The sequence below is a fragment of the Lolium rigidum genome, chromosome 6, assembly GCF_022539505.1.
Source record: "Lolium rigidum isolate FL_2022 chromosome 6, APGP_CSIRO_Lrig_0.1, whole genome shotgun sequence".
NCBI lineage: Eukaryota > Viridiplantae > Streptophyta > Magnoliopsida > Poales > Poaceae > Lolium > Lolium rigidum.
The window spans coordinates 27,590,728-27,617,765 of record NC_061513.1 but is presented as its reverse complement, the minus strand read 5'-3'; the positions used below and the strand labels follow the sequence as shown (position 1 = coordinate 27,617,765).

At 48.4% G+C, this 27,038-nt stretch overlaps 2 protein-coding genes across 5 annotated transcripts; one reads left to right on the top strand and one right to left on the bottom strand.

Annotated features, from left to right (window-relative positions):
• The first annotated feature begins 4,611 nt into the window (after window positions 1-4,611).
• On the top strand, window positions 4,612-16,290 carry LOC124667704 (crossover junction endonuclease MUS81-like). 4 transcript variants are annotated; one of them, XM_047204959.1, is made up of 15 exons: window positions 4,612-4,909; window positions 5,448-5,524; window positions 5,649-5,715; window positions 5,888-5,974; window positions 6,069-6,185; window positions 7,238-7,374; window positions 7,484-7,555; window positions 7,642-7,709; window positions 7,792-7,898; window positions 8,466-8,526; window positions 8,893-9,051; window positions 15,144-15,223; window positions 15,369-15,603; window positions 15,695-15,781; window positions 15,938-16,290. In XM_047204959.1, exons 1-15 carry the CDS (start codon window positions 4,701-4,703, stop codon window positions 16,040-16,042), a joined length of 1,668 nt encoding a protein of 555 aa, XP_047060915.1. In that variant the 5' UTR covers window positions 4,612-4,700; the 3' UTR covers window positions 16,043-16,290. The 4 variants fall into 4 exon arrangements, with proteins under 4 accessions (XP_047060915.1, XP_047060914.1, XP_047060916.1 ...); XM_047204958.1 differs by having other exon boundaries at window positions 5,448-5,545; XM_047204960.1 differs by having other exon boundaries at window positions 5,448-5,545; window positions 15,889-15,999.
• Window positions 16,291-18,534: 2,244 nt separating this feature from the next.
• Window positions 18,535-21,965, bottom strand: LOC124662345 (WAT1-related protein At1g68170-like). The gene is made up of 3 exons (XM_047200194.1): window positions 21,793-21,965; window positions 21,554-21,616; window positions 18,535-19,453 (listed from the first exon to the last, which is right to left on the bottom strand). Exons 1-3 carry the CDS (start codon window positions 21,963-21,965, stop codon window positions 18,535-18,537), a joined length of 1,155 nt encoding a protein of 384 aa, XP_047056150.1.
• Window positions 21,966-27,038: the final 5,073 nt, after the last annotated feature.

Here is a 27,038-nt window from a genome sequence, read left to right as displayed (position 1 = left end):
GTCGGCTTCCTGAGGGTGAGGGGTAACCCAAGGTACCGCAAGGGAAAATCCACCACAGGGCATTGAAGCTCCTGATCCACGACAGCCTTGTCGGCGTCACTACAGCGGATAAGGTTTGCTGAGCATTTTTCCATGTTGACACGTAAGCCCGAGGCGGCACCGAAATCATCCACGATCCCGAAGAAGACCCTAAAGTCAGACACGGTAGGGCGAAGAAAGGTGACCACATCGTCCGCGTACACCGAGGTACGTAGTCGCAACCCTGTCTGTGCTAGCGGGGTAAGCAGCCTCAATTCGGCCGCTTTCTCGATCATCAGATGCAGGATTTCCATGATGAGAATGAAGAGCTGCGGGGATAGGGGGTCCCCCTGACGCAATCCACGCCTATTGGCAATACGTGTACCAAGAGTACCATTCAACAACACCCGAGTGGTCGCTGTGGAGAGGAGGGCACAGATAACTGCCAAGATCCTCTCACCGAACCCGATCTTCCGGAGTACCTCTAGGAGGAGGGCCCAGTCCACAGTGTCGAAAGCCTTGGTTATGTCAAGTTTCAGGAGGACCGCTGAAGTGGCATTGCTGTGGAGCTTTCGCGCTGTTCCCTGTACCATCATGAAATTGTCGTGCAAGCATCTTCCACGCACAAATGCACTCTGTTGCGGGCCCACCATTTGGGGAAGGACCGGGGCAATCCTGTTTGCCAGCACCTTAGCGACCAACTTTGCCACGCCATGAATCAGGCTGATAGGTCTGAAATCCCGGACTTCCTCCGCCCCCTCCTTCTTTGGTAAGAGGGTGATGAAGGCCTCATTGATCGAACCGAATCCACGACTGTCCAAACGGGAGAGGGAGTTGAAAGCTTCCATGACATCCTCCTTGATGATACTTCAACAGGTCCGGAAGAAACGGGCTGAGAAACCATCAGGGCCGGGGCACTTATCTAGGGGCATGTCCCTTATGGCCCTCCACACTTCCTCCTCAGTGAACACTCCATCAATATGTTGGAGGTCGAGGGAGGGAAGCCCCAGAAACTCCAGGTCCAGCGAGAAAGGTCGATCAGCAGTCGCCCCTAAGAGCTGGTCGAAGAAAGCATCTACTGCTTCTGCCTTCTCAGCATGCTCAGTGACTCGCCTGCCATCCACGACCAAATGGCCAATAAAGTTCTTGCGCCTTCTGTGGCTTGCATGCAGGTGAAAGAAACGGGTGCAGGCATTCCCTTCGCGAAGCCAAAGGATACGTGAACGCTGTCGCGCAATTGTCCTCTCCAGCGATGCCAACCCAAGGAGCTTCTTTTTCAACAGGCGTCGAAGAGCTCGTTCTTGTGGCGACAACAACCTAGACTCCATGGCAATGTCGAACCGAAGGATCAGCTCTGTGGCCATCAGAATTTGCAGCTTGATACTGCCAATAAACTTAGAGCTCCAGCTGGCTAGCTTCTTTGCCGTGGCCCTCAGTTTCTGGTCTAGGCGCTTGAAAGGGTTTGGCTCGCAAGGTTGCGTCGTCCACACTTCCCGGACCACCTCTAGGAAGCCATCTACCTTTGGCCAGAAAGATTGGTAGATGGCTTCCTAGAGGTGGTCCGGGAAGTATGGACGACGCAACCTCGCTTTTGCCCAATGCTCGAAACACTCCTCACTTTTGCCCTCCTCGCTTTAGCCCAGCCTCACAAGTAATCAAACGGTGCATTTATGTCGGTTCACACCCTTCGACTGTTACGTATGGGACCTGGAAAACGATGACTACTCACTTTTTTGCATGGACATACGAATCAGTTACTCTCATAATTTTGTCCGGTGATTAATTCTGTAGGTACATATGTATACACACGTGTATAAAGAAGCTATTGTTAGAAATAAGTACTATGGCATATAATTCTCATGATCAATAAAAATAAGTAGTTTTGTCTTCACCGAGATTTCAAAGACCCCCTATCAAATTATTATGTTTTATATTGCGCTATTGTAATATTTAATTCTAATATTTCTAAGGTTTTTGTGTGTGACCCGCTGATGGAATATGATATAGATTGTTGTTGGGGCCAAAAACATCAATCATGCTAATTTTAGCTTTACCATAAATAATATAGATATCTTTAAGAAATTTTATTGGGGGGGGGGGGGGGGGGGGCAATGGCCCCCTCGAAGAAGTACTCATTCGAATTTAACACGGGTGGTTCCGTGTGTTGGGTTGCTTGCAAAGGCTGCACAGGTTTCTCAGCCGAATATGTGATGGTTCATTCTCTTTGTCCAACACATTGAAAAACTATGAACATGTCATGAAACTGCATTCTCTGATCATTAGATCTCAATGGAGCTATACAACCCCGACTATCGACATTATCCCGAATTTCATGCTCGGATAATACCCGTGCAGCTGCCTGGAGTCTGCCAAACCTCAAACTCCCAAAGCAGCCAGCATGTGTGGTTATAATTTTACATACGCCGATGATACAAAAGTGTCCCGTTACTGCGTGTCCGACACTATGTATTTCAACACCATCACGCATGGGCGGACCTAGAATGCTAGGTTAGGTGCAACGACCCGAACAACCCAATCACCAGTCATTTCTCGTTTTGGTTTATTGTTGTAATTATAGAAATAACAATGGAGATGAATGGTGACATTATGTCCCTTTTCCGGAATCAGTTTTACCATTCATGTTTTTACCTCTTTGTATCTATACCACATATGTGATAGATTCTCAGTTTAATTTCATACAAAAAAGCTTAATTGAAAAACTATGCGGAGCACTTGCATACATCATATGATCACCAAAATACATTTTAAAAAAGCATATCTAAGATAATTATATGTTTGTATATTATTATTATTATTATTATTATTATTATTATTATTATTATTATTATTATTATACGGTTCCAACACCATGCGTAGAGCACACACATGTTGTGAACTTACTATGGAATCTAACTTGCAATAAAAATTTGCCAATGGTTAGAAATTTCTATAAGTATAGGTACCTAACAATAAACCATAACCACAAGTAAGATATTTATTTGATTGTACTATTTATATATCTCTATCATGGTAACCGTGAATATTAATATATATACACCAACACACATACATACATATATACATACATCATATAACTTTAGCAATAGGTGAAAAATATCTTAAGTAAAATTTATTGCAACATAAATTTAAATTAGCACAAGCAAACTATGCATTGTAGACATTACAATTATACAACAGAGAATTAATATCCGGAAATAGTGTTATCTGGTTAGTTAAGCAATCTAAGTAAATTGTACACAATAAGACTATAATATGATAACAATAAGTTTAATACAAATATAATTTTTTGTATAAAATATCTTGCAATTTCAAAATATATTTATTCAAAATTTCCTTCAAGTCATTGTGTTGATCTTCTTAGTATAGTTAAAATGTGCGTTGTTTGCAAGAAGGTGGTGAAATTGTCGTTCTTGTAAAATTGTGGTGCCAGAATTACTTCTAGTGTATAATAGCAAAGTTCAGAAAAATTATGCATCGCTCTCTTAGGTTTCATTAGCAACATACTGATACATCTGTTATATGTGGTGGTAATTGAAATAGAGGATACAAGTTGATGGTTGCCAATGGAATAACAGATTCGATCATGTTATTATTGTAATAAAAAATACATATTTGTGGGAACTAGGATGTAGTCCAGTGGTAGATGTGCAATCTTGCAACCCTGCCTATCAGGCTTATGATTTCTTATTGAAATAAAGTTTGGGCTCTTCCCCCAGTTATTTGATTAAAGAAACATGCCTTACACTTATTTGAGAGTTCAAGAATAATACAACATAGTTAGCATTTTAAGGGATTCTACCATTTCGGAACTTTTTGAATTCTTTGTACTAACCACTTTTTGCCTGTTTATATTCTTGATATACAAAAAATTAATTTGGCTTCTGGGTGCATAGGTTGTCTCCACCTAAAAAATATATTTCTAATTGTCAAAAAAAATTCAACATTTTTTTGTGCATATACATCTCGACAATTTATGTGCGTTCGTACAGTTTCGTGAAAAACCAATATATTTGTGATCGATGTAAAAAAGACAAAACATGTCTCACAAAAGGCCTTATTTTAGCACCGAATTTTGTCTTATTTACACCACCCAAACGACAAGTCGATTTTGAATGGAAAACTTTGTATACATGTAGCATGTGAAGATGTACACGTGAATTCTTCGTTTGAATTTTTTCAATATTTCAAAATGTATGAAAGATACATTTGAAAATAAAGGGAGCATATGTATCCAAGAGAAAAAAACATCACTCACTGACAAACATCATAATGTCGACGGTTGGAGATATAGCTTGCGGATTGCAATGTGTCTCACGTGTTTACACAGAAATAGGGAAGTGAGTGACATGCTAAAAGCAAACTAGATTGACCTAGATTTTGAACTCAAAGTTTTAAAATGTTCATAAGAATATGAAAAAATCACAGTAAAATGTAAATGTTTCGTTTCATATTGTGAGAAGTTCTCAATTCATTTGAGTGATTAGTTTGTGATAAATAGTTTTTATGTTCGGAGTAGTATTTAACCACAAACTAGCTATTCAATCGTAAGAGAAACCATATCCTAGAATCAAACCTCCAAATCATCGCTGGCGGGCTTTTCCTCCCCACTCCCAAACCCCAAATCCTAGGCAAAATCCCATTCGCCCCCACCCTCGACGCAGATGGCGCCGCCGTCGGCACCGAAGAAGCGCAAAGTGCATCTCCCGGAGAACGAGGATGTCGCGGGCAAGATCCTCGAGAAGCACCGCTCGATGGCGGAGCAGCCGGGCGGTCTCCCGGGGCAGCAGGCGCTCGACCTCTCCGCCGCCTATCGCGGTGTCTGCGCCGCCAAGCAGCCCATCCGGACCCCCCGCGACCTGCTCCGCACGAAGTACATGATTCTAACTGTATCTTCTCTTATTGTTGGGGCGAAACTGGCAGTGACGCTAGGGTTTGGTCGATTTTGGTCAGTGCATGACTGATTCGGCAGCAAGCTGCACTTATGTTAATGGCAACTCAGGGTCTGAATTGGGTTTGGTGGATATTGTGTGGCTGGGGGGTCTGAGCTGTTCCGGATTGAACTCAGGATGCATTTGGTCTGCATGAGTTTTAGCTTTTGCAACTGATCTCACCATTGATTTTGCTGCAGGTGCATTGTGAAACTGAAACCGATTTTAGGACAATACCCACTTATATCTCTGAGTCTGCTGTTGCTAAATCGATTCATTCCGCTTTAGGTTACAATTCAACTCGGAAGTCCGAGCTATGGTTATCCCTTTTCTCATTACATGGTTAATGAGTGTCAGAATTTTTTGCTCTTAGATTACTGTGTGAAATATATCTAGTACCAGCTGTTTCTCCGTGCTCACCAGATTTCCCATAAGTTCTACATTTTTATATTAGTTTGATCATTTGCTTCTTCTTGGCAGGGGCGTTGAAAATTGGGTCTTTAACTTCATGAAAGACTCTTTTCCCAGTTCCACCCCAGATTTGTCTCCTCAAGAAGGCAATACAGCAGTAGAGAAGGGTATCAGTTTTCTTTCTTCTTGCTCTTCAGTGCTTCACCAATTGAAGTTTATGACAACATATTTCTTCTATTCGACCTTAAAGACTACTTTTTCTTTCTACAGCGAATGAAAGAAAATATGTGCCACGGAAGAATTCCGCTCCTTATGCAATAGTGATCACACTCTACAGGTATGATTTTGTGGGTCTATTTTACCTTCATTTGTTATTCGTAAAATAAAAGAATTAGGTACCTTAGGAAAAAGAACAACATTTAATGAAAGTAAGTACGAAAATTAAGGACTCCTGAATATGCAAGAGGAAACAATGAGAAAAATTGACCCCCGCCCTACCCACCTTACAGGGAAATGGTAAGAGGCAAAAATTATATGATGAAGCAGGAGCTTATTGATGCCGCTGAAGCCAGTGGTCTTTCAGAATCTGCTATCGGGTACAGTTTCAGTGATCCAGTGTATCATACGGTTGCTGATTTCAGTTGATGTTTCTTAGTGCATCACTAACTATGTCCATTGTATTATGAGCAGCCCAAACAACACTAGAGCAAAACCAGGGAATTCTCAGAATGACTGGTACACTGGATGGAGCTGCATTAACAAATTAATCTCTAAAAAACTGGTGGAGAAGTGGAGTAGCCCTGCAAAGTAATGTACTATGCTCATCTGAATTTCTGTTTTTTTTGTGCCGTTTATTTGAAGTAAAACATGTATGGTTCAGACTTCACACACATTGGATTTTTAGTGAGATAGACCCCACACGTTTATATGCATGTATTACACCCTACATGAATTATTACTTTTTTCGCCACTGACTATTGCTTTATAATTTACTATTATTGCAGCACCGCCGGCTATTAATTGTGGACTTTCTTTAGGAAGAGCTTCCTTAAATGATAATATGATAATCAAACATGAACTTGACTTGGAGTGGTTGTAGGGTTCCCATGCATTTAAGAGTATTTGTGTTGGCACTAGATTATTTGATCAATGTTCTTCAAATAAGTTCAGCATCACACTCACAGATACAACAGCCTATGCCTGTTTTGCTCTGAGTGTGGTTGAACTGTATTCCAGAAAGCAGGCTAATCCCTGATGTGTTTTTGTTGATTGCTATATGGGTTCTCTAACAATTAAACTTTTACCTTGCAAAGGTTCTATTTTACCCTTTTGGTCGGAGGAAGTTTGATGTAGTGCCAGTGTCCATATGTTTACTAGCAGACAATCAATTCTCGTATGCACTTTGGGGAATACTTAATGTTGTCTAATCTTGTGAGTAAATTAAGAAAACATATGTTCAAAGATACAGCTATGTGCAGTATTCCGTTAATTATCTATTTTTCAAGAAAATGCAATAGGCATTTGCGTTTCATTTCATTGAAGGGAGAGAGAGAGAGAGAGAGAGAGAGAGAGAGAGAGAGAGAGCGAGAGCGAGCAAGAGAGAGAGAGAGTTTAGTACAAGACTCCTAGGAGTTTAGTACAATTCTCTATTGATGGAATAGAAGCAGGCCTTGGATCCATCTCTCGGTATTTTGCTCTTGAAATTATCTCCCTTATGTTTATTTTCGCTCCACATAGGAGCAGAAGTACACTCTGTTCAGTTTACATTTTATTGTCTAGTTGCGGCTTTATTTGCTAAGCACGCACATTCTATTGGGATACCAAGCATAACTTGGGGCTTACTGAACGCGTCTGTGTAGGTATATGCTAACAGAAGAAGGTGAAAAGACTGCTCGTGATTGTCTTGAACGGTCTGGATTAGACGATACTGTAGGACCTTCAACCCATCATTCTGAAGTTGTTCTCAGCGATTCAGATTCTGATGAACCATATGAAGGTAGCAATCCTGTGATTTGTTTCATAGGTTTTCTATTTATCATGAGTTTCCAAATAACCTATTACTCTACCCCTGCAACATTATAATTAAATATCATTACTATTTGCAGATTCTGAAAATTTTGTTGAAAGGAGTGGTCCTCCAAAATCGAAAGCAGGCAGTTCCAGTTCCTTTGATATCAGTATGCTTTCTTTGCAGATGATAAGATACTCAATAAGTAGAGTATTACTCTCTTCTGGCCTTTTCCGTTAATTCCTTTTTTCCCAGGCAAGGGACCTACTGATGCTCCTATTTCATCTCGAGGAATGTTCGGACAGCAATCATTTAGTGCAATGGTACACTTGACTTCCCTTAATCGTACCCTTTTTCATTTTCAAATGGAGCATAATGCAATATTTTCCCCTTCTCCACCACCAGGGTTCTGCTGAAAATTTTCTATTAGCCATGCCACCTCGTCATTCCATTGAGAATTTTCTGGAAGCTTATGAAGTGGTGCTTATATTGGATGATCGAGAAACTCTTGGGTTTGTATGATTGTATCTTATGATTTATTGGTTATCTTAGTAGGTTAGTTGTCTCTCATCTAAGTAGGATCATAATAGGGTATCTTACAAAATCAAAATTATATGTCCCTTTTGCTGCACTTTCTCCAAAGTTTTATTTATCAATATGATTTGAGAAGTTCGCAATATTTCTGATAACTCTGAACGCAAGCTTCAAGGGTGTGAATGATACAATACCCCCTTCCCCTATCTTTTAAGGATGCTAAGTAAGTCAGGTCTGGGAGCATCTGTCTCTTTTCTCGCTTTCCTAATGATTCACAAGTGCATTCTGCTCTTCACATTTAATGATTATTTTGTTAGAATAAGATAAAGGGTTTTCACTTGTCCAGATTCTGTGCGAGTCGTGAATTCTAAGCAGTGCGTTTTGTTATCTCGTGTTACTTAAATTTTAATGCTTGATGCATTGACATGTATATACTATAAGTTTTAGACTATATTTGTCCAAATCATTTTCGTAGGAAGCAAATTGATTATCACTGCAGCCAATCAATTTTCGTGTCTTATTTAATCATCCATCATTTTGTCCAGGCGCCGTGCCAGAAGAAATGTTGTTGATAACATACGCTCGCAGTTTGGTATACCTGTTAAGGTTCGTTACTTAAGTGAACTCCTATTGACTTCCACCTACTCCCTTCCTTTGCTTGTGTATCTAATTCAGTAGTGCTCTGCCTACAATCCTTGTACATTTCTTCAGATAACCAATATTCACTGCTAAAAGTCATTTCCTATGCATCAGCACAGTTAAAATTAAATGCCCTGTACTGTTGGATTAATTGTCTCATATGCTTGGTCCCCGTCCCACTCTCTTGATGCTTTCTGGCACACTGTTCGCTTGCTTGTGCATAAGGGGAGTGCATAAAATAATCTAACAAAGATGTTTTGCATAGATTGAGCTGTTTGTATAATGTTCCAAAGAAAATGGTGCTGATCCTTCTGTTTTAACCATGTCATCCAGATGAAACGCTTGCCTGTTGGAGATGCTATTTGGATTGCTCACCATAAAGTACTTCACACAGAGTACGTTCTTGATTTCATTGTTGAAAGAAAAAGTGTGGATGATTTAGTTGGCTCAATCAGGGACAACAGATACAAAGATCAAAAATTAAGGCTGAAGGTACCATCGGAATTAGCTTTGACTTCTGTTACTAGTATATAAACCTTCCATATTAACTACCCCATTTCTTTTTTTATGCTTTCAGTTTCTCAATTCTCACTGATAGTGATAAGAAATTCCATCTCCTACAGTATTATTTGTTTCTTATGATAATCCTGATCCGTTTGTGTCAATGCAAAATATTGTTTTGGTCATGAGCCAATGGCCTATGTTGCAATTAAATTGATGGTCATAGACATAAAGCCTGTTTCACAGCTGGTAGAGGCTAGGGTTCTACCGGGTCTAGGGCGGAGGTTGTAAGGGTGGAAGTGAGGGCGGAGAGGTTGGAGAGCTCGGCGCCGGCGGCTGGGCGCCGTCGCGGAGGAAGGAGGCGGCGGCTAGGGGTTGGCGCGGCGGGCGCAGGGTTCTCCCGTCTCCCTTCGAGAGACGAGACAAGTAATGATACCGAATTATTGTCCGATTAATCTCGAAGGGATACAAGTGTTTATATAGGAGGACGGCCTCCTCGAAACCCTAATTTACTTGGGCTAAGCCCCTAATTTACTTGGGCTAAGCCCACAACTAGCCACTAGTGGGCTTCCTACGTGTATAGGTCGGACCGACCATAACATCTCTCCCCGCCTTCTCAAACAGCCTCGTCCTCGAGCTGAACTTCGGAAACCGCCGACGGAGATCTTCAAGCTTCTCCCAAGTCGCCTCGTCCTCGGGCGAGCCGGTCCAATGCACCAAGACGTGCCAAACACCACGGCGCCGCCGGGCCTTCAACACGCGAGCCACACTCGCCGGGCAGGCTCGAGACGCCCATCCGAAGTAGGTGGAAGAGCCGGTGGTGCGGAGGCGAGGGTCGCCCCGGTAGGCCTTCGTGAGGCCGACGTTGAAGACGTCGTGGAGGCGCGAGCCCGCGAGCAACTCAAGGCGGTAGGCGAGCTTGCCGAGCGCGCTCCAGACACACGGAAAGGACCGGCGTAACGAGGTCCCAACTTGCGCCCGGAGCGCGGGTCCAAGGACCGGGTCGTCCGGTGAAGAAGGCGTAGCCGTACCCAATCGCCCACCGCAAATTCCGCCTCGCGATGGTGTGCCTCATAGTACTTCCCGGTCAGCTCGCCGAGCTCGAAGAGTCGCCGGCGCGCCTAGCCGCATCTCGTCGCGCGGTACGCGAGCAGGTCATCCGCCGTCTCGGCATGGGCCGTGCCGCACGTATAGGGAAGCATCGCCGGTGGTGGCCTCCCATAGACCACCTCAAAGGGAGTAGCGTGCAGCGCGGAGTGGTAGGACGTGTTGTAGCGAGTACTCGGCCCACGCCGGCCTGGTCCACCCAAGCTCGTGGACGATCCCCGGTGATGCGGCGCGCAGTACATGGCGATGATCTTGTTGACGACCTCGGACTGGCCGTCCGTCTGAGGATGAAACGCCGTACTCATGGGGAGCTTCACGCCCGCCAACCCAAAGAGGTCCCTCCAGACGTGACCCGTAAACACAGGATCACGATCACTGACGATGGAGGACGGAAACCCGTGGAGGCGAACGATGCCGTCGAAGAAAGCGCGTGCCACAGACGCCGCCGTATAGGGATGGCCCAGTGGCGATGAAGTGCGCGTACTTGGAGAAGCGGTCAACCACCGTGAGGATGACGGACTTGCCGCCAACCTTCGGCAGCCCCTCGATGAAGTCCATGGAGATGTCCGCCCACACTGGGACGACACGTCCAGCGGGCCGCAGCAAAGCCTCGCCGGACGGAGCGTCTCCGTCTTGTTCCGCCGGCAGGTGACACACGCCCGCACCCGGTCCTCGCACCAGGGCGCTATCCCCTGGAATGTAAAAATCAGCGCGGAGACGGTGCAGGGTCTTCTGGGCGCCCTCGTGACCTGCAGAATGCGCCAAGGACAAGGCCTGGTGGCGCAGGTCTCCATGATCCGGCACGAAGATGCGGCGCCCATGGAGGAGTAGTCCCTCGTCCAGGCGCCATGGCGCGGCCAGCTCGCCGTCGGCCAGGCGGCCGGCGCGAGCCGGCCGCGCATCCGTGGCCTCGGCGAGAGCGCGGCGAACCTCGTCGATGAAGGCGAAAGATGGCCCGGAGTGGATGCGAGAGGCCGCACCGACCGTGGGCGCGTCCGCGGCGTCGTCGATGTCGCGGCGGGACGGGCATCCGCGACCGTGTTGAGGCGGCCGGGGCGGTACTCGACGGTGAAGTCGGCCGAAGAGCTTGCCGATCCACCGATGCTCGCGCACCGTGGAGAGGCGCCGATCCAACAAGAACTTCGGTGCCGTAGTGGTCCGTGCGCACACGGAATGTCCGGCCCCAAAGATACGCCCGCCGCGGTGCACCGCCCGGACCAGCCCGATCAGCTCGCGCTCATATGCGGCGAGCTTGTGGTGGCGCGCGGCGAAGGGGCGGCCGAAGAAAGCGAGCGGCCCCTCGCCCCGGTGAAGGACGGCGCCGAAGCCGATGCCGGAGGCGTCGCGATCCACCACAAACGGCTCGTCGAAGTCCGGCATCCGAAGAACGGGGCCCGTCGTGAGTGCCCGCCGCAGCGGCGGCGAAGGCCGTGGCCGCCTCCTCATCCCGGGAGAAAGCGTCGCGGCGAAGCGTGCGCGTGAGAGGCGCGGCGATGAGGCCGAAGTCCTGGATGTACCGCCAGTAGTATCCCGCGAGGCCCAAAAATCCGCGAAGAGCTCGCGGCGACTGGGGCGTCGGCCAGGCGGCGACGGCGGCGACCTTGTCCGCGTCCATCGCGACACCGTCGGCGGAGATGACGTGGCCCAAGTATGCGACGGAGGTCGTGCCAAACGAGCACTTGGAGCGCTTGAGATGAAGACGATGCGCTCGAAGCTCGTTGAAGATGATGGCCACGTGCTGCAGGTGCTCCGCCCGAGATGCGCCGTAGATCAAAATATCATCAAAGAAAACAAGCACAAAGTGTCGTAAGTAGGGGCTGAGCACGTCGTTCATCGTGGCCTGGAAGGTCGCCGGCGCGTTGGAGAGGCCGAACGGCATCACCAAAAACTCGTAGTGGCCATGGCGAGTGCGGAACGCCGTCTTGGCGATGTCGTCCGGTGCATGCGCACTCGATGATAGCCCGAGCGCAAGTCGAGCTTGGCGAAGAAGCGCGCGCCATGCGGCTCGTCCGAGAGCTCATCCACGACGGGGATGGGGAACTTGTCCTTGGACGTGACGGTGTTGAGGGCGCGAAAGTCGATGCGAAGCGCCACGTGCCGTCGGCCTTGCGCACAAGGAGCACGGGGCGCGAACGGCGACGTCGAAATCCGGATGATGCCCTCGTGCTAGCATGATCGCCACCCGGCGCTCGAGCTCGTCCTTCTCGCAGTCGGGGTACCGGCACGGCCGCACGGCCGACGGCGCCGTGTTCGGCAGCAGGTGTATGCGGTGGTCACATGGCCGCGAGGGAGGGAGGCCCTGCGGCTCGTCGAAGAGTTCGCCGTGCTGCTGCAGTAAGTCGGCCAGGAGCGGGTGCGCCTCGTCAAGCGCTACGGCCATCAGGTGGAGCTGCGGGGATGCGCCCGTGCTGCCCAAGCCCGTCCAGTGAACACGGCGGCCGCCCTCGCGCCAGAAGATGAGGGACAGTACGTCGAGGTCCCAAAGGATGGGGCCTAAGGTGCTCGGGAAGTCGAGGCCGAGGATGAAGTCGTAGCAGCCCAAGTCGATGCCGACGCAAGCCGATGGAGAACGGCTCGTCGCCTATGAGCACGGGAACTCGTCGCGCCACGCCCGGCACGTAAGACGGTCCCCGTTGGCGACGGTGACGCCGTACTTCTCCGATCCCGCCGGCCGGAGAGCGAGGCGGCGCATGGCGGTGTTGGATAGGAAGTTGTGCGTCGAGCCCGTGTCCACCGGCGCAGCTGAGACGCTCCCCATTGATCGTCACCGGGAGCGACATCGTCTTTGCCGTCTTGATGCCCGCCATAGCATGAAGAGAGACGACAAAGGCGGACGCGTCGACCGGCGCGTAGGTCGTGACACCGGCCTCAGTGACGGTGACGGCCGCGAGCTCGGCGGCGAGGGCCTCCATGTCGGCGTCGTCGACGGTCTCCAGGTAGAAGAGGCGGGCGCACGTGTGGCCCGGCGCGTACTTCTCGTCGCAGTTGAAGCACAACCCCTGGCGGCGCCGCTCGAGCTGCTCCGCCGCCGTTAGCCGCTTGAAGGGGCGAGTCGGCGCAGGAGGGCCCGCGCGGCGCGGCGGTCGGCGCGCGGGCGCGGCGGGGCGGGTCGGAGCGCGGGACGAGCGCCGCCACGTTGCGCGTAGACCTGCCGCATGGCGATGGCGCGCCGCTCGTAGGCCCGTGCGTAGTACATGGCCGTCTCGCGGGTCCGCGAGCTCGCGCATCTCGACGTCGACGCGGATGTAGTCGGGGAGGCCGCCGACGAAGAGATCGGCGCGCGCTGCCGCGCCGAGACGCCCGGGGCATGGCACGCGAGCGCCCGAAACGGTCGGCGAAGTCCCGGACCGTGGCGGTGAAGGCGAGGCGTCCCAGCTCGGCCGAGGCGGCTGCCACGAGGGTCGGCCCAAACCGCCGGAGGCACGTGTCGCGGAAACGCTCCCAAGGCGGCATCCCGCCCTCGTCCTGCTCGAGGGCGTAGTACCAAGTCTGCGCGGCGCCCCGTAGGTGATAGGAGGCGATCCATGTATGGTCGGTGCTGAGCGTCCGCTGCCCCCGTAAAAACTGCTCACACTGGTTCAGCCAGTTCAGGGGGTCGGTGGCGCCGTCGTAGGTGGCGAACTCCAGCTTAGTGAAGCGGGGCGGCTGCTGTGCCACGGCCGGGACCACGGGGGCGCCCTCCTGGCTGGTCGGGTTGACGGACGTGCTCGCGGCGAAGGGCCCCGGAAACCCGCCGGGGCCGCCAAGGCGGCGGGCGGGCTGCCGGACCGTCGTCCGCGCGCGCGAGATGAGTGTAGACGGGTGCCGCGTCGGTCCATGTGGGAATCGGCGAGGGCGACGGCGGCCACCACGCGGGCCGGCCATTGCCGGCGGCGGAGGCGGCCGGCGGGGCGGCGGCGTAGCGGCGGTCGGCGGTGGCGGCGGCGGCGGAACGGCGGCCGGTGGGGGCGGCGGGTGCCGGCCGGCCTTGATCTCCGCGAGCTCGAAACGGATGGCGCGGAGGTCGTCGGCGAGGTCCGCCAAAGTAGCGGGCAGGAGGTCGAGGCCCGTGGGGACGGCGGCGGCCTCGGTCTCCGTTGGCGGCGGCGGCGCCCCCGCAGCGCGTGGGCGCCTGGTCATGGCGGCGGAAGTGGCGGCGGCGGCGGCGGACGTGGCGGCGATGGTGTCGACGGGGGCTGTTGGAGCCCATAAGACCTAGGCAATCTGATACCAAAGTGGTAAAGGCTAGGGTTCTACCGGGTCTAGGGCGGAGGTTGTAAGGGTGGAAGTGAGGGCGGAGAGGTTGGAGAGCTCGGCGCCGGCGGCTGGGCGCCGTCGCGGAGGAAGGAGGCGGCAGCTAGGGTTGGTGCGGCGGGCGCAGGGTTCTCCCGTCTCCCTTCGGGAGACGAGACAAGTAATGATACCGAATTATTGTCTGATTAATCTCGAAGGGATACAAGTGTTTATATAGGAGGACGGCCTCCTCGAAACCCTAATTTACTTGGGCTAAGCCCCTAATTTACTTGGGCTAAGCCCACAACTAGCCACTAGTGGGCTTCCTACGTGTATAGGTCAGACCGACCATAACAACAGCACAGAGGCATCTTCAAACAAAGAACTTTGTGTAACCTGTATTGATATCATGCTTATTTTAGGGCTATGATTGGGATCAGAAATGCTGAATATGACAATGGGTGTTTCACTCCAACATGCTGAATGGGGTTGTTGACCTGCCAATGATTTGATGTGGCGTGAGCCTAATTTTAACTGACAAGATTTTTCTTATTCTTTTTTACCCTTAATTAAAAAACATAGCCCACATTTGGTATGAGCTAGTGAAGACCGGTGTTATTAGAAGACATAAGCTTGAGCCCCCAAACAAACTTTATTTCTTCTTCATATCTATGGATTTGCAGGGGTTACAAAGTTATCCATGCAGTTTTTGTTGTTGTTGCGACATTTTGATGTCATACTTCCTTTTGTTCTACCCTTCGCAGAAATGTGGGCTAAAGAACCTAATATATCTGGTTGAAGGTGATCCAAACACTGTAGATGCATCAGAGAGTGTTAAAACAGCGTATGTACACTGTTCATGAAACCTGGGTGACATTTTACCCTGAATATTTCTACCTTTTCTCATTTTATGACATTATTATATATCGTTCCTTGCATATAGGACGTTAGGCGTATGCCCTATTAACGGCTCTGGTCTCTTATTTCAGCTGCTTTACCACTGAGATTCTTGAAGGATTTGATGTCCAGAGAACCACTGGGTATTCTGATACTGAAAAGAAATACGGCCAGCTCACACGCTCGATAATTGATTACTACAGCACTAACTTCTCTGCTGGTGCTGATTCTTCTCGACTTTGTCTGACCTATGACGAGTTTGTGAAAAGGTGTTCTGACCTTGAGAAGGTCACTATGAGCGATGTATTTGCCCTTCAACTTATGCAGGTAACAGGGCAACAACAGTTACCTTCACCAAATTGTGAGGGCTAGTTAATTTCATGCCATAGTTTGCTGATTAGTTTTGCATGGAAAGCAGGTGCCACAATCGACAGAAGAAGCTGTTCTTGCTGTTACAAGTCTCTACCCAACTCTTCTCTCACTTGCTCAGGCATATGCCATGCTTGTGAGTCCTCTTTCTCTATTCAACTTATGCAAATGTTCTTTTCATTTACAATACTACACACAAGAAGAAATGTGAGCAATGCATGTCCATATGTTTGCCTTTCGCAGAATACCTTAACATCTTTGTGGACTAAAGTTACTTCTTGTGGTGTTTAAGGATGGTGATAGGCGTGCCCAAGAAGAGATGCTGATGAACAAGTGCAACTTGGTTAAAGCAGGTGCTAGCAAAGCCATCTTCAAGTTCGTCTGGGCTGAAGGATGAGCTCTTCTTACCTAGTTCCTCCCTAGCGGTTTAACCGGTCTTATGGTCACCGTCGTGATGATTTTGGGCTGAAACTGACGACTTTCATGCTCGGAAGGCAAAAGCAGGAGGGATCCTTTTTTGTGTTGCCTGGTGCCTTTGAAAACTGAAAGTTTGAGAACATATAACCACTTAAACGAAGGGTCTTAGCGTAGACTCACTTTTTCTTTGGATAAAGGGAATATATTAATATCAAGAAGATACAATTACACCTAGCCTCTGCAACTACGCACTACCCTAATGGTAATACGAATACATCTAGCCAAAAATAAAAAATAGAACTAAGAAACAAAAAGCCCGCTACGGTGTTCCAGTTTTAGCAACAACAATACATTCACGACCATGACAACACCTGAATTCTAGACTCTAAAAAGAGACGCTTCCAAGAAGGAATAGTGCACAAGCGCTATCGTCGCCTGATCAAAAGATGTTAGATTTCATCCTGAAGATAGTCACCGCTTTCAAAACAATGCCTTCAACAAGGCCATTGCCAGGCACAACCTTGGATTTTCACCCTAAAAGGTAGAACTTTGACCTTCACATGTGCTGCCGCCCCCACTTGCATACTGTTACTGCGAAAACCAGAACACCAAGCAAGTCCTCAACATCACAGACTTGAACCTCCATTGTTAGTCGTCCAATCCAGCCTTCATGATATTCTCCGCCTATGATTTCACCATGGAACAGAATGTCATCTACGGGCACGAGCAGAGCTTCGTTACGCTCCCTCCATAACCAAACGGTTGGAATAAATGCATGGATGCGCACGATCGAATACATCCGATTCAGCAAACTTCAGGCTTAAGGTGCACTGTTACGTTTGCCGGCGGAGCCTTCTGAAACTCATCAGTCCACCAAATACAGAAGGACCAGCCTAAGGAAGGTCACTATCTTTGCAAAAAAAAAAAAGAACCCTAAGACAGCCACCATTATTAGGCAGAACAGTTGGCCCCCATGCCGCCGCCATGGCTGGGAACCGCTGTCCATCTTCCTCCTCCAACCAGGACGGTGAAACAGCCTCCGACCACCTCAAGGCGCGAAGGCCCACATCGAACCCATCCCTTCTCCTCCTCCTCCCACACCGACAGCCACCGGGAGAGCGACGTCGCACGCCCACGACGCGGAGATGGCTGGTTGCTATCCGACATGCGGATCCATCCTAATTGAGCCTCTTCGCCGCCGCTTCGCGACCATGGGTCCTTGCCGGCCGCCCGACCTCGCTGCCGACACACCAACCGACGCTGCCACACTCCTCTGCTCCCCGCCAAGCTCCACCGCACCATCGTGACCCCCGCCATGCTCCAGTGGACGCAACCAAGGCCCCGCCACCAGACCCGTAGATTACCGTCGCCGCCCCTGTGAGACCCTGCCTCCGCGCGAAGGGGAGCATGCAGAGCGCACCACCACCGCCCCGCCATTCGGCAGCCGGGCGCGGCCGCCACCTCCGACCCCGGCGGCGGCAGCAGCCGGAGATGCAAGATCAGGCGCCTCTTTTTTTAGAGTTTGGGGGGCGCCCAGAGCCACCTCGCGCGAGGCGACCCGGGACGAGAGAAGCTGGCAGTCACCTAGGATCATATTCAGCATAGACTCACCTTCCACTAACATTTACCCCGATGCTGTAGAAGTCCATGCTGGACAATATGGAACCATCGTGTGTAATGCAGTGCATACCGGAAAATGCACTTTGGCTCATAGGAGCATTTGCTCCTATTATGTAAATCCACATTTTGAAATGTCAAAAAATTCTAAACTAAATTTTTACATGTACATCTAGATATTTTATGTTGGTACACAAATTTTCAAAAAAAGGAAAAAAATTCTGTGGCTCTTGTAAAAAAGACAAATTCTGATGTTGTAACACGACTACGTACAACATATTTTTTTGTCTTTTTTGTACACACCACATAAAATGTTGTTTTTCCACGAAAACTTGTGTACAAACATAGAATGGCACGATATACACCAACAATTTTATGTCAATTTTTTTTTTGATATTTTAATTTTTATTATTATTATTTTGTATAATGGGAGCATTTGCTCCTATGAGCCAAAACGCCTCCTCCAGTGCATACCATTATATCTTAACTTAAGTACTTGCTTAATGAAATCATCCGTTTGTCTCCGATAAAACAAAAAAAATTGTGCCTGAATTTTATTCATCTCTTCAATGCACTACAATTTTGCCTCAGTTCCTTACTACAGCTCTGCTCTCCCATATCTTAATTTGCAGCTTTGGTTCTCTGATCCTCTAAAGTTAGTTAAACACCAACAAAACCAGACAAGCCAAGCCTCGTACCTACACTAGAGATTTCAATCAAGCTGTAACTACCCGTCCATTACTACTGTAGTTCCATGGGTACAGTTTGCATCCTGATCACAAACAAACCATTAATTGTCGACCGGGGACCAGTTCATCTCGCCGGTCGATCGTTGGCCCGTCTTGTCCGAGGTGTTCACCGCGCCACGGCAGCTACTGGAGGAGACTGCTGATGTTGCTGCTGCGGAGAGGGTGGTGGTGGAGGAGGAAGATGACGGTGCACAATGACGTCGATGTGTGGGACCTCACCGGCGGCGGTTACCTTGCCGTGGTCCGTGGAGGTGGCCTCGCGGCCTTTCCCCCAGAGCACGGCGTAGAGGCCGACGACGATGAGCACGGCCCCAAGCACGCTGCCGAGGTGCAGTTCCTCCCCGAGGAGCAGGGAGCTGAGGACGGCGACGACGACGAGCATCATGGGGTTGAAGACGGAGGCGAAGAGCGGGCCCCGGCGCTTGACGCACCAGGCGAGCACGACGAGCATGACCCCCGAGGCGAGCACGCCGGTGTAGACGGCGGCGAGGAGGCGGACGTCGAAGGCGAGGCGCCACTGGGCGGGGTCGCGGTCGAAGCATAGCGCGAAGAGCGCGGACTGGAGCGCGCTCATGAGGCACATGAGCGCCGTGGTGGAGTAGTGGAAGGGGTACTCCCGGCAGAGCCTGGCCTGGAGGATGAGCCAGAGCGCGTAGAAGAAGCAGCCCCCCGTGCATAGCAGGGAGCCCATGGCGCGGTTGGGCTCTTCCGAGGCGGCGAGGCGAGGCTGGGAGGAGGAGGAGTGGTGGCGGGCGGCGAGCTGCGCGGCGAGGTTGACGTGGGTGGGGGGCCAGAGGGTGACCTGCGCCCCCTTGTAGAAGGTGAGGAGCATGGCGCCGCCGACGCCGAGGAGCGTGCCGGCGAGCTTGGCCTGGCCGGGCACGGTGCGGATGGCGAGGCCCTCGTAGCGGAAGAGCACGGCGAGGACGAATGTGATGGCCGGGATGAGGTTGGTCATGGCGGAGGCGAAGGTGGCGGAGGTGAGCTTCATGCCGGAGATGTAGAGGTTCTGCGCCAGCGAGCCCCTGCAACATTGAAACGCATGATCGGTCAGTCAGTACTCAATACAGTACTACGTCAAATGCATACGTACATGCTACGTACGTAGTCATCAAGAAGAGACGCGTACGTGATACAGATTTGTCCTGTACGCGCGTACGTACGGTAGGATGGGCCGGCGTTCATGTGCCACGTCGTACACGTGTTCATCTTCTTCATCGTGACCAAGTTCCACAGCTCCATCGCTCGAAGACATTAATTGCACCGAGTATATTCTCCTTACGTACGTACATATCTAGTCTAGGAATGTGCAACATGAATTGTGGACGAGACGAGATCGTCGTAGAGTATAGTCGTATACGTATGTGAGGTGCCGATCTAGCATTGGCAAAGCGGCAGTGCTTGCTAGAGTCCAAAGAAACCATTTCCGGCCTACATCCGGGCTATGGGGAGTGGGACCAAAAAAAGACATGCATAGACGTGTATTCATGGATGGATACGCAAGTCAAGAAGGAAGTAAATACGTGCGTGTACGTGGATGCATGCGGATCGATCGGCGCAGTTAGCCCGAGCAGCATGCATACGGCGGAGTTGACAAGTCCCCATGTAGTACGATCACTCTCGAGTCTCGACCAGCTTGCAATGTGGATTTTTTAGTCATTTTGACAAACTTTAAACCACTTGCAGCCTCTTGCAGAGTTTTAAAATTTCTATAGCCCCTTCTAGTCGGACATGGTGTTTCTGCACCCGGAACAAAATAAATTTTAAACATATTATAAAATGTCAAAAATATCTAATAAAAATGTCTCGCATACATATTGTTGTTCTATGTGTAATGTGTTTGCAAATTCGTTTCACAAAAACAAAATTTGGTGCTAAAATTAAGCTCTACACGAGAAGTTTTCTTGTGTTCTTTACTCATGACACAAAAAATATCGGTTTTCTGCGAAACTTGGCATACACACATAGAATGCCGACATATACGCGTGCATGTTTGGTTCAATTTTTTAAAATATTTTAAACTATTTTTTCTGGTGGCAGAAGCATATGCACCTGAGATAAAAAAAAATGCATTTCCTCTTCTGATCACGTTTTATGTTTTATTGAATCGTTTAACTGAAGTGTATGACATGTGAGTTGGTTTGGCTCGTCTTCGTTGAGTCTAGCAATCCAAAATGACGTGATCTAGACCTAGAGGGTCTTCCAATTCTTTTAGAGGGTTTGACATCGTTGAGTCCAACCATTTTAAATGGTGTGATCTAAAAGTAGCCAAACAAAGGGACGTGTCTTAGCTAGCTGTTTTTATCCATCCTTAGGTAAAAATAGCTAACTCCGGTGACTCAAAGAAGCCATCCAACATGGCGCGACTACAAGGAGCAATAGTAGTTTTAATTTTTTTTTCCTAGAGGCCACAAATGGTTAAAAGTTTGCCAAAGAGCCATTTAAATCAGAGAAGTCTTGCAAACCGGACATCCCACAAACCCGTATATTAAAAATTAGACATGTGTACAGACTAAGGCATAGCCTAGTGGTGGGGAGGGGCTGATGCCTTCCCACCCACCCGAGTTCGAGTCCTCATGCTTGCAATTTCGGTGATGTTGTACCCCCTCTATCAAAATACCACGTGGCCCCTCCCACGTAGGAATCATAAAATTAGACATGTGTTAATTATAATTAAAAATTGCATTCAATTTAAAACATCTACATACGCTGGGAATCTACTGGCATCCCTATGCACGACGATGCTTGGTTCTGGAGTACTCTGGTGGAGATGTATGGAGTTCGTTTGTTTGGCAGACAAAGCAGCTAGCAGGGGATACCATCCATGGGTTCGTTCGGTTGTGCACTTTTACAATCAAGTGGTTGCTGCAGGCATGTGCTAGAGGGATGCAAAAAAGGAATGTAAAAAAGGAATGTAAAGTGCTGCCCGCCGGCGAGCACCCCTTGAGGACGATACTATGCAAGTATGCAATGAGACTCGTCTGCTCCAAGATGTGTGTGATATGTAGAGTGAGGAGCTAGCAAAAGCGGTCGGCTGGCACCTCACCTAAATTCCGGCAGCCAATCCGACCTTTTTGTTCGGCTTTGTCCATAGAAACTAAAGCAGTTGCATGATGAGTGCTTACCCGCAGAGGCCACATACGAAGGATAGCAGGATGACTCGCCACGTCAGCTTCGTGCGCTTCTTCCTGAAAAAAAAAATGTCGTACGTCAGTATATACACATACACTTGCATGCATATGCATGTACAGTAATCGGGAAGCATATATATATATATATACTTGGAGACTTAATTGGAGTTGTCGATCGGGGTCGGGGACGATGGTAGCAAAGGAAAGGATAGCTAGCTGATCTGATGAGGTACCTCTCGACGAAGTATGCGAGTGGTGCGAGGACGGCGGAGGCGAAGAGGTAGCGGTAGGCGACGAGGATCCTCATGTCCATGCCGTCGCACACGGCCAGCTTGTAGAAGATGTTGACGCCGGCGAAGGCGAACTGCACCACCACCATCCCCGCCACCGGCTTCATCCCCTCCATCACGCCCCACCCAGCGCCGCCGCCCATCCCTTCCTGCTACTGGTTCGATCGCTCGGCCGGTCGGTCTAGCTAGTTGTTGATATATCACCGGCGATGGAAGCGATCGCAAGTAGCTAGCTGTTGTTATTACGGAGGCGGACGGAGCGAGGTGATTGATCTGGTATGTACTGCATGCCACGGGAGAGGTACATATATAGCAGGGGAGGGAGAGCTAACGGAAGGGGCGAATCGAGTGGAGAAGGAAGCACGATTCTCCTTCTTCCTCCCCCTTCGAGTGCTCTGCTCCGCTGGCATGCCACGACTGCTACAGTAATCAATGACGTCAGCGCACGGTGCCGCCCATGCAACAACGCCTTCATGCTGAAATTGTCGAAATGGAAAGCGTGTCCTAAACTGACATCCCGAAATATGTTCTGGATCGTGCCCGTCAGAATATATCTTGCCTTTTTTTTTTCATTTTCGTAAACGGACATAAGTCAAGCGCAGATGATCGGGAGGGGGAAGTCGGTCGTCTCCCCCACCTTCCAACGAACAACCTAATGCAAATTTGGTATGTCCGCAGCAAACAAATACTAGTGCAATAGATTGTCGCATTTTTCAGAAGATGATACTCCCTCCGTCCCATAAAAGTTGTTTGAGATTTATTTAAATTTGAATATATCTTGACACTAAATAGCATCTAGATACATCTAATTTTTTACAAATTTCGGACATCTTTCATGAGGCGGAGGGAGTACAATCAATGTAGACTAGTTTCACAACATTTTGGAACGGTAATGCAACAAAAGGTAGTAATGCAACCGTTTTCGCAATATTTTTTCACATGTTACAACCATGCAAAAATGTTTTGCAACACTTTGAAAAACATATTGCAACAAAAAAGTGGTAACACAGTAATAAAATTTAGGAGGATGTTACATAGCCATGCAAAAAACTATTCACAACATTTCAATTTTTTTAATGCGGCAAAACAAACACATGTTTGCACCATTTTGAACAGACTCGTGCAACATCAACAAATCAGTAAAAACAAACTTGTAGAAGATGCCACGAAAACCATACAACATCTCGTGTTACATTCACAACATATGCTGTGTGGGTTCACAACATATTGCGTGAACGCATGTGCTGTCACAAATTTGTAACCTCAAACTGTTGGTCATGGCGGCCCCAGACTCGCCGATTCGGCATCGTCGACCATGAACTTGGCTCGTCGGAGCAGCGAACCTTGACCCTTTTCCCCTGGTCAATCGTATTCCTTGCTCGGCAACATTGGCGACCTCAAATTTTGAATCTACATGAGGTCCATCCATGGAGGAGAATGGGCAGGGATTAGATGGGCGAAAGAGCATGCAGGGGATCGGCACTACGGAGGACAGTGCAGAACGGCAACAGGGACACCACCACCATGGTTGTGCTTGGTTATATAAAATTTGATTTATTGAAACCTAGAGGACTTTTCTCTAGGTCAAGGGCCCAAAATCTCAGGCGACTTAAAGCTTGCAAAATAAAAAAATTAATCGGTATATATTTAACAATCACCCAAAGAAAAATCCCCACCTAAAAGATAGTGCTAACTCTGATTCGTAAAACCTGGCGTATAAAATTTGTCAAAAGTTAAACAATACAAGTTTGAAAAAGTTAAAGAAAAAACTATCAACAACGATGATTTCATATAGCTATAGTATGAAAACATCTTGCATTATGTATCTCATGAGAAACATTTGACAATATAGAGGTTTATAGCTTTCCAAGAAAATAGAGCGAGTTCTGTTGACGACAGAAAACTGAGTTAAGTTGGGGATATTGCTTTGCTTCGGTTCGATTTGGTTTTGTGTCGCCCGAACGGACACGCAGGCTGTAGACGCCAGCAAAGGAAGAGATACGCATGTTTTGTTCTTATTCTACTTTCATTGCATGCATGCATGGGAAATTGGCCATGCGCTTAATTCCCGGACCGAACAAGCAGGCCGCGGTGTGACGTGGTGTGCGCCTACGTAGTTGCACGCTAAAAGGCGGCGAACAAATTAGCATTATATTCCTAGCTACCCAGCTTGCTCGATCCTGCCAATTCAAATGGAAGGCCCACAGCTGTAGCCAGAAGGTTCAGAACTACCACTCATTTAGAAGTATAGGTAGTCACTTATATTGTTGTTATTATTATTACTCCGTCTTTATAAAATTATTTTTTTAAAATTTATCTGAATTTAGATGTATCCCTACACTAAATAATATCTATGTGATTCAACTTTAAACAAATCTCAGACGTCCATTTATGGAAGGATAAATAATATATAAATGTAATTTTAGATAAATCTAAGGTATTTTTATGGACAGAGGCATTTATTATTATTATTATTATTATTATTATTATTATTATTATTATTATAACATCAATTGCTATTCATTTTCAAGATTTATCTTTGATTGAGATTCTAACAATTTGCAGTACATGATACAATAGTCATATTTTGCATATCAGCTCGCACATGCAAGGCGCACGAGGTACGATAGTTACTTACAAGGCGCACGACGTACAATAAGTGCGAGGCACGGACGATATGTCGCCTGGCCCATATCCTGCCCGTCCGACACTGTTGGAGATTCACACTAGTTGGTTTAGCAAAAAGAACCCTACACATTTGCGAAATCTCCAAGTAGTCCTAGGAGAGTTGTGAATAAAATCCCCATATCTGACTCAAACCCTAATGCAGAAGACGGGATCGACCGCTGCCTCTCTCGTCTCCCTCACCAGTTTTCGACACCACCTCTCCTCCTCCGGCCACCTCTCCTGGCCCGGCCAGGATAGGGCCCACGGCGATGACCACATCTGCCTCGCCTCCGTGCCGGAGATACAGGTTGTTGCCAACCAGCAAAGCCGACCCCTTAGGGCCTAGGTTTTTGATGTTGCCGTGCCCAAGATGGAGGCCAACTCTCCGTCGTGGCGGGTCGTCGGGGTGTTGGACGGTGACGGCTGGATCCATATTTCTCTTTTTTCCTCTTCTTCTTTCTAATTTGTTGAATCTCCTGGATCTAGTGGTTGGTTTTGTATGTTTCTTATGAAGATTTGTGAAGAACTTCACATGGATCCAGTGCATGTATCTCATAATTTTTCATGGATATTTTATATGGACGATGTTACTTATAAGGAAATGTGAAGAACTTTTTTATATGGACGCATGTTACTTACCGGATAATGTGAATAAATTTTTTTTTTTGTGTGTGTGTGTGCGCCTATGTTAGATGTTCATGTTAAAATTTAGAAGAACTTGAGAATGACAATGATGGATCCACATTGGAAGTTGTGAAGAACTTTATAAACCATATGGACTTCCTGATAGGAAGCACTGGATGGTTGGAGCTATGGGCCAGGCGCCAGAACATCCTAGCAAAATGCGCATCCCACGATGTAGGTTTAAAGCTACTAGTAGCTCCGGAGAGGACTTCTAGGACTTTCCAATATTCTAGCTCCCAGAATATAGATTTCTTCTTCCACATGGCTGCGTGCCCGTCAGCTCCCTTCGGAACTGATTGTCCGCCAGGACCCTTTCCAAAGATGACTTTCAAATCCTTGACCATATCAAATACCTCAGCACCAGTGTGTTCCGCAGTCTTCGGCCGGTGATCTGCCTTGCCGTTGTAATGCTTGCCTTTCTTTCTTACTCGGATGACCTTTCGGAAGAAATCGACGATGCCCAAGGTACACGTTCTTCTTACAATTTGGCAAATGTACACTTTCGGTCTCATGTAAGCAGTGCGTGCATGCATTGTATCCCTTATTTGACAGTCCCGAAAGGTTACTAAGAGCGAGGCCAATCGTTGATGGTTACGAAAAGCAACGCTCGTAGGTCAAATTCCTCTTCTTTGTGCTCATCCCACACACGGACACCAGGTCTGCCCCACAGCTGTAAAAGTTCATCAACTAATGGCCTTAGGTACACCACGATGTCGTTGCCGGGTTGCTTCGGACCTTGGATGAGCACTGGCATCATAATGAACTTCCGCTTCATGCAAAACCAAGGAGGAAGGTTGTAGATGCATAGAGTCACGGGCCAGGTGCTATGGCTGGAGCTCTGCTCGCCAAAAGGATTCATGCCATCCGTACTTAGACCAAATCTTATGTTCCTTGCGTCAGCTACAAAATCTTTGAACTCTCTGTCGATCTTTCTCCATTGCGTTCCATCTGCGGGGTGTCTCAACTCCCCGTCCGACTTACGGTCCTCTTTGTGCCATCGCAACAACTTGGCATGCTCTTTGTTCCTGAACAGACGTTTCAACCGTGGTATTATAGGAGCATACCACATCACCTTGGCGGGAACCCTCTTCCCGGGTTTCGGCCCTCAACATCGTCACCGGGGTCATCGTCTCCGATCTTATAACGCAATGCGGTGCATACCGGGCATTCATTCAAATTCTCGTATTCACCGCGGTAGAGGATGCGATCGTTGATGCATGCATGTATCTTCGTAACCTCTAAACCTAGAGGGCAGACAACCTTCTTTGCTTCGTACGTATCGGCGGACAACTCGTTATTCTTTGGAAACATATTCTTCAACATTTTCAGCAAGTTTTCAAATGCCGAGTCAGCTACACCTGCCTGTGCCTTCCATTTCAGCAAATCCAGGTAAGCAGCTCGGCTTTTTCAGACCATCATCGCATCCGGGTACAGCGCCTTCCCGTGATCCTCTAACATGCGATCCAAATTCTCCCTCTCCTTTTCAGTTTCGCAGCGTCTCCGTGCATCAGCAATGGTCCGACCAAGATCATCAACGGGATCATCACGTGCCTCTTCTTCACCTTCCCCTTCACCTTCCCCTTCACCTTCGGCATCCTCCATGAAAGTATCACCGAAATGAGCAAGATAGCTTTCATCGATGAAATCATCCCCTTCTTCATCTTCTTCCATTATAACCCCTCTTTCTCCATGCTTGGTCCAACAATTATAGCTTGGCATGAAACCGTGCCGAAGCAGGTGCATGTGAACATCTCTTGAGGAAGAGTAACCCTTCCGATTCTTACGGTTAACACATGGACAGATAACAAAACCCCCTGCTTGTTCGCATTAGCCACTAC

Excerpts from the sequence above, each read along its gene's own strand:
- LOC124667704 (XM_047204958.1), top strand. The coding sequence starts at position 4,701 with ATGGCGCCGCCGTCGGCACCGAAGAAGCGCAAAGTGCATCTCCCGGAG. Across the intron at positions 5,975-6,068 it reads CTTTCAGAATCTGCTATCGG|CCCAAACAACACTAGAGCAA; the intron begins GTACAGTTTCAG and ends TATTATGAGCAG. Across the intron at positions 8,527-8,892 it reads AGTTTGGTATACCTGTTAAG|ATGAAACGCTTGCCTGTTGG; the intron begins GTTCGTTACTTA and ends CATGTCATCCAG.
- LOC124662345 (XM_047200194.1), bottom strand. The coding sequence starts at position 21,965 with ATGGAGGGGATGAAGCCGGTGGCGGGGATGGTGGTGGTGCAGTTCGCC. Across the intron at positions 21,617-21,792 it reads CTCGCATACTTCGTCGAGAG|GAAGAAGCGCACGAAGCTGA; the intron begins GTACCTCATCAG and ends TTTTTTTTTCAG. Across the intron at positions 19,454-21,553 it reads TTCGTATGTGGCCTCTGCGG|GGGCTCGCTGGCGCAGAACC; the intron begins GTAAGCACTCAT and ends TCAATGTTGCAG.